The sequence below is a fragment of the Urocitellus parryii genome, chromosome 15 (genome assembly GCF_045843805.1).
Source record: "Urocitellus parryii isolate mUroPar1 chromosome 15, mUroPar1.hap1, whole genome shotgun sequence".
NCBI classification, from domain to species: domain Eukaryota; kingdom Metazoa; phylum Chordata; class Mammalia; order Rodentia; family Sciuridae; genus Urocitellus; species Urocitellus parryii.
In genome coordinates, this window is record NC_135545.1 from 27,079,671 (window position 1) to 27,086,754 (window position 7,084).

At 60.5% G+C, this 7,084-nt stretch overlaps 1 protein-coding gene across 1 annotated transcript in view; it reads right to left on the bottom strand.

Annotated features, from left to right (window-relative positions):
• Window positions 1-2,666, bottom strand: part of Znf423 (zinc finger protein 423) — a 318,905-nt gene extending 316,239 nt beyond the window's left edge. The window contains exon 1 of the mRNA XM_077793144.1: window positions 2,420-2,666. Within this exon, the coding sequence (XP_077649270.1) occupies window positions 2,420-2,459 (40 nt within the window). The 5' untranslated portion in view covers window positions 2,460-2,666. The remainder of the gene's footprint in view (window positions 1-2,419) is intronic.
• Between the last annotated feature and the right edge of the window lie 4,418 nt (window positions 2,667-7,084).

Genomic DNA, 7,084 nt, shown 5'->3' on the forward strand with positions numbered 1-7,084 from the left:
GAATATTGCTTGCGAGAAGGGGGGCAGTTCTTGAAAAGCAATAAATCCCTCACCTGCTGTAACTCTTATCTATTCAAATTATCTACTCTCTTAATTCCTCCCTTGATAAGTGGCCACATCTCCACCCTATGCACTCCAGTAAACTGAATAAAAGGCAAAATGGTGAGAGACAAAGGTTGTGGCTGCTTTTAGAAAATGTAAAGCTCCATGGGAAGAATCAGAGGGCTTCCGATGCCAAGGTTCTGCAGAAAGATTGTGTGGCTGGTATGTACAACACTTCTCAAAATGCCTTCACTGGTCTTCTTCCCCCCTCAATTTGCTTGAATTGTCAGCTACCTATACACACATGTACATGTAGATTCATTTAAAAATCATTTCAAGGCTCATTTCGTGAAAGGCTAAAGACCAATTCTTGAGTCTTTCTCTGAGATCCACAGAGTGGTTTTAGAATTCGGTTCAAGCAACTCTGAAACACCCACCCATCTGCTCACTGCAAACTGTTCTACCTTTCCTTTCTGTGGCTTGCCTTCTAAAATAAGGGGATCTGAAGACACACTACCAGGTTATAGGTAAGCAAGCTTTGCATCTTTACAAAAAAATAAAAAATCTGCAAGTTTAACCCAAAATCAACTGCTCGATTTAAAGAAAACTCTTTTTGCATCCAGTAGTTCCAATTCCAATATCTTCTTCTTAAGTGACTCTAGAAAGAGTGAGCAATGAGCCAGGAAAAGAGAAAAGAAATCAAATATTACTTAAAGCTCTGGGTGCCCTTCTATTCAGCAAAAGGACAAACATCCACCCTTCTTCCCTCTTCTGTTCTGGGAGTCTCTCTTCTGGTTTCCTTCTCTTTGGATCAGAACACCCTTGGTACCCCCACCTCTGTGGGACAGAACAGGTTATTCCGAATTGGGATTCAGAACAAGGAGCAGAAGTAAGACCAACTTCTCCCAAAGCGTAATAGAGGTGCAGTCCCGCTGCTGAAAGTTGAACTGAGTTGGTTTTCTTCTAGGATTGACAGGGTGCGTCTCTTCAGGCCGGCTGCCACTGGCTTTCCTGGGACTTTAGGAGGAGGGAGGTGGCTAGGGTATCACCCGAGTTGCCAGATTCAGTCTCAACCACTCCAGCCAAGAGCAAGGCTGGCAGGAAGAGAGCGGGCCCCAGCGCCTTCCCGCGCAGGCCTTCAGGAAATGAACTTTTCAGAGCAGAACTGGGCTGCGGCCAGAGGTCATCAAGGGAGTTGGGAGAGGACAAGGGCCTCAGGACTTTAAGGCTCCAGAGGCATATAGCCCCTCTCATCCTGTTCCTCGGTCATCCCTCAGTGTGTCCAGCGGCTAAGCACCCATCCGAGGGGCTGGAATTGGGACAAAGCAGCAGGCCAGGCCAGGAGAGGGCGGCCTGTGAGGGGAAAAGGGCAGGGGAGGGGCTCAGCCCGCGCACTGCCTCTCCCCAGGGCCTCTGCTCTCCAGGGGCCCCTGGAGCCGGGAACCGTCGTGTAAATAGAAAGCAAAGCAAGGATAAGGAGTGCGTGTGTGTGTGTGTGTGTGTGTGTGTGTGTGTGTGTGTGTACCTATACATCCATATCCCCTCACAAACGTGCGCGCCCCGGGGACTCGGTGCAGGAAGCTGGCCGGGTGCGGAAGGTGAGTGTGCCGGGGGTGGGGTACCCGGCACACTGCGCGGAGGGGCGCTCCTGACCGCCGCAGCGCTCCCCGGGGGACCTGCGTCCCGCCGGCGCGGCGCAGACAATGAACTCCTGGCGGAGGCTCCCTGCCCGGTTGGCCTCGGCGGAGCAGGCAGGAAGTGCGGGGGCCCGAGCCGGGAGCGCGGCCTGGGCAGGAGCGGGGAGGGGGCGCCGGGTGGCCGGGGCCCGGACGCCGCGCCTGAAGCGCGCGCAGGCAGCGCCCGCCGCTCTCCACATCCCCGGGCGACAAGGAGGGGGCTGGAGAAAGCCAGCGAGGCCCGGGGCCAGCGAGGGCGGCCTCGAAGCCGCCAGCCTCCCGGGCGCCCGTCCTCGCCGCCTCTTCCTTCCTCTCGCCGCCACCGAGATTCGCAATCCCCGCCAAGTCGGGCCCGCACCCCTTGATTGGCCACGCGGGCCCGGGGCCCGCAAGGAGGGAGCGGCGAGGGCCCCTTGTAGGCGACCCCAGGCCCGGTCCCCGGCGAGGGGTGGCTCCAGGCCCGGAGAGGGTCCGGGCGGGTAGGGTGTCCACGGCGTGCCCCCTCCACCGCCTCCGCTCCTGGCTTCCTCCTCCCCCTCCTCTTCCTCCTCCTCTGCCTCCGCCTCCTCCGCCGCCGCCTCCTCCTCCTCCTCTCCGCTCGCTCGCGCGGGTCCCCGGCCGCCCGCCCGCTCGCCGGTCCCTCCTCCCTCTCTCCCTCCCTCCTCGCTCGATCGCGCCTCCGCCGGGCCTCGCTCGCTCACCTTTCACCGAGCGCGGCTTCGCCTGCTTCCGCCTGGACATGTCCGGGGCTCCGGGCGCTCCGTCGCCCTCCGCGGCCGGCTCCCCCCGCCGCCCCCCGCCGCTCCGGGTAGCCCTTCTCCCCCTTCTCCGCCTGCCTCTCGGAAACTTTTTTTTTTGCAGCCGGGTCGGCGGCTGCGGGGAGCGGACCGCAGGTCCGGGGCGGCCTCCCTGGGGGGGGCGGCCCGGGCCGGCCGAGGCCGCTCGGGGGCGGGGGGAGGCCCGGGGGGCACGCCGGGGCCCTGCCTGTTGCAATGCGGCAGCCGGGGGCTCCCGGTCCCAGCGGCGGTCCCAGCGGCGCGGGGAGTCCGGAGGCCACTCGGCCGAGCCGAGTTATGCAAAAAAAAAAAAAAAAAAAAAAAAGCCGCCCCCTCCTCCTCCCCACCCCCCGCCGGCCCCCGGCCCCTGCGGCCCCCTCCCTCCCTCCCCCACCCCACCGCCACCCTCACCCTCCTCCTCCTTCTCCTCCTCCTCCGCCCCTTGCCGGATTTTTGTGCAAAGTTTGCAGGCGTCCGGCCACGCAGCCCGTTGCGGAGCTCACAATGAACCCATCTGAGGAGGGGGTACGGGGCTGGAGTCGAGAGGGTCTCAGGAGGGGAGGAGACCGGGAGGCGATCGGGAGAGCGGGAGCTCAGTACCCCCCGGAAAAAAAAAAAAAAGGCTTCAAATATCCCCTGCCGCACACACACAAAAAAAAATAAATAAATATTAATGGCTCAAAAAATGCCCAAACGCCCGGTTTGGAGATTATGATGGATGGCGAGGGGGTATCTCAACTCAGCCTACTTGGGGGTGGGGGCTCAAAACGGCCGTAGTGGCTCGGAAGCCGCGGCTTGGGGCCCCTGGCTCACGCCCCCTTCTCTGGCTCTCGGCTCGGTCCGGCGCCGGCCCCCCAGAGGAGGAAGGGGCGCGCGGGGGCGCTCAGGCGGCGGCGGGCAGGCGCGCCCGTGCCCCGGGCATCGCTCAACCCGTGCGCCGGGCCGCCGCTGCCTGCCCTCGGGCTGCGGTGCTCAGCGCGGGGCGCGCAGCCGATCCCCAGGCCGGTGCCAAGTCGCCGGCCCCGCTAGCTGCCTCCATGGGCCAGGGGCTCGGAGAGGGGGGAGGCGGCGGCCGCGGTGGCGGAGGAGGAGGACGAGCAGGCAGCGGCGGCGGCCGGGCTCCAGTCCTCCCGGGCAGCGGCGGCGGCGGCTGCGCCCCGGCTCCTCCGCGCTCCAGCCGGCGCCGGCCCGCCCGCCAGCCTCCCTCGCGCTCCTGTCTTCTTTGTGGTCGCTGGCTCTCCTCCTCCCGATCCGGCTGCTGGGGCTGCACTGCAGAGACACATAATAAAGCCAGGCTTGGCTGGAAATGTAGCCGGGTCCCAGCAGGAGGATGTGAGGAGCGGAGTCCCGGCGGGGGAGCGCTCTGATCCCGTGGGGCGCCCCGCACTGCTCCGGCTCGGATCAGACGGAGAGAGGGCCAACAGCACCGAGCGATGGACAGCGCTGGAAATACAGCTCCGGCCGCCCGCAAAACCCGGACCGCGGCGTCGGCGGCGGCAGCAGGCACCGCGCGGGCGCGGGCACCGCACCGGCTCGCGGGGCCCGGGCTCTGGCTGCACCGGGGGCGGGAGGAGGGAACAGAAGGCCCACGCGGGCTGTCAAGCTCACCCAGATGCATTAGCATTACAAACTGCAAAAATTGAAAGAATGGGGGAGCAAACAGGTTAGCTACCCTAGCGTTGCTTCTTATGCCCCACGCACTAGAATTATCCTCAGACCTAGCTGTTCCCTCTCAATTGACTTTTGACGATGGGTTGGTGTTCCAAGACCACTCTTACCCCACATCCAACAAACGCTTACACCACTGGGCTAGCCTATACCCTCATTTGTAGGGTTCTTGAGCCTGGTGCGCACTTTCAGGCTGTGACTCTTAACACCTTATCTCCAAAACACTGCAGTAACACCCCTTCCCTCCAAGGTTGGCAAAAATAAACCAGTTGCTACTTTCCACAAAGTTTTGCCCCAGCCACCAGGGGGCGCCTCAAGTCCCTGTAGTTCTTGAACTAGTTGAGGCTCAGATCTCCTGGCAGGTCCTGGGGTCCTGGAAGGGCACATGCTTAAGAAAAGTATTTCCTGGGCGGCTTCCCTAAACCGTTACTTTGAAGGTTCCCCCTCCCCCGCCAGCTGCTGGCGTCCAGGTCCCGGGTAGGAAGAGGCCCCCACAGCTCCCCCTCCCAGGCAAGTGGCGCCACCTTGGGCCCGCGCGCCTTGAGCCCGGAGAGCAGAGCGGGTGCGCGGCGCGGCGCTGGGGGTTATCAATCTCGCGGATCGATAAGTTGCCACTTGGAGAGGGGAGGGCTGTGTCCCCTCGGAGACGAGTTACCCAGGGCAACCTTTCACGGAAAAACCCGCTGCCCGCCGAGAGCAGCGCTGGGCCAGCCTAGCAGCGGCGCCCGCCCCAAGCAGGGTGCCCGCACCCCGCGGTTCCCCCGCCTGCCCGGCAGCCGGGCCCGTGCCCCCCTCAGCTAGCTTCGCAGTCCCGCCGGGCCCTGCTCGCCAACCCCGTGCTGGGCTGATTGCCGAGGTAGATGCCACCCCCGCACCCCTGCTGCTAGGGAGAGCAGGCCAGCGGATGCGGAGAAAGGCCTTAGGCAGGGGGGGCCCGTGCGCGCGCCCAAGGCCGTCTCCGAGGTACAGTCGGGTGACTGGAGAAATGCCATGCCCAGGCAAACACGCCGACAGCAGAGACCGAGTGTGAGGATACCTGGACAGGCTAAGGCCAGGTCATCCACTAAGTAAGACCTAGGCCCCGAGGTCCTCCCCTTCTCCGGAATAGGGTTGCCACCCTCAGCCACCGCCCTCCCCAGTTCGTGAGTCCGACAATGTCCAACATCCCCAAGGAGCCACCTCCTGCAGCCAGGGATGGCCAGGGTTAGACTGAGGAGTGCCAAGGGCCGAGGCGAGGGCAGAGTCCGCTAGGCGCCTGGGAAAGAGCCAGGAAGGAGGGGCCCAACCCGCCGCCCCCCCACACCCCCACCGGCGCCTGGGATCGAGGCTCACGGAGAGAGGCTGACAGGCGGCAGATGGCACACGCTGGGGGAGGGGGCGATTGGCCTCGGCTCTGGGGTACCCCTGTCGCGGGCTGCCTCTCCTGGGGAGGGGGGAGAACAACCCCCAGCTCGCCCGCCGGGGCTCTCAGGGCGGGCGGGGGGGGGGTGGAAACTGCGGATCGTACCCATCCAGGAGAGAGGGGCAAACAAAAGGAGCGAGGTGGGGATGGGTTGTGTTGGACGAAAGGAGGGGGTCATCGGCGGGAAGGGGCGCCAGTGCCTCTGCCCTGTCTCTGTCCTAAGGGAACTGCCAGAGGCTCAGAGGCCGGAGATGGAGGTGACAGAATGGACTGGGCGGCGCGCGGGGGGAATTGCGGAGGGTCGGGGGTTGGCAGGGATGACCAAAGACCTTTTGGAACTAATCCTCAAGGATGAGGGTCCTGGAGCAGCACACAAAGTTTTGGGGTTTTTTTTTTTGTTGTTGTTGTTTGTTTGGTTGGTTGGGTTTTTTTTGGATGAGTTGCGCGCACCGCTGTGAAGCATGTTTGTGACTAGACCCTCACCCCGCCCCCGCCCCAGACCTGGCCGCTGAGTCCCTGACAGCTACAGTCAGGGTGCGTCAGGGTGCGGAGAGAGCTGGACCTCCTCCTGCCTCGTTTCTCCTGTTTCTCTAAAGCTTGTTTCATTTTAAACTTCTTCCAGAAAAATGTTATTATATGGAAAATCTCAGGGCTGCAAAAACCCAGTACTGTCCCCCTTACTACCCTAGCCCTGTTGAGCTCGGATCCATACCAGAAGGGTCTCAAGGGACATTTGTTGAAGCCTGGGCCTTGCTTCTCACCAACCTGCTGACTCTGTACCAGAAAGTCAATTTCAGGTGATGTATTTTACACCATCTGCCTACCTCCAGCAGGGAACCCAGGGTTTAGAGCCCCTCCCTTGTTAAAAAGGTCCCTTTGGCCTAAGGTACATGCCTGTTATTCCAGCAGCTGAGGAGGCTGAGGCAAGAAGATCTCAAGTTTGAGGCCAGCCTGTGCAATCTATCAAGGCCCTATCTCAAAAATAAAAAATGAAAAAGACTATTTGTAGCTTGGTGGTAGAGTGCTCCTGGGTTCAATCCACAATGATGATAATAATAATAAAATAATAATAAAAGAAATAATAACTTTTTTTGTACTGGAGATTGAACCCAGGGGCACTCCACCACTGAGCCACATCCCCAGCCCTATTTTATATTTTCTTTAGAGACAGGGTCTCACTGAGTTGCTTAGTGCCTCGATTTTGCTGAGGCTGGCTTTGAACTTGTGATCCTCCTGCCTCAGCCTCCTGAGCTGCCAGGATTACAGGTCTGCTAGGGTTACAATCTGTGCCACCACATATGGAAATCATAACACTTTAAAGGCATTTTCTGACCTCAATTTCATCTGCTTTAGGTGGATCAAGATTTAGAGGAGGCAACTTCTGCCCTGCTCAGAGAAGTGGTTGGGAAACCCAGAGTAAACTGTAAGAAACCAACATCATAAAGGCAAGAAAGATTACAAGTTGATGATTTTGAAAACAAAGAAGACTTGCTCACATAAATAGGCATTTTCCCTCAGTC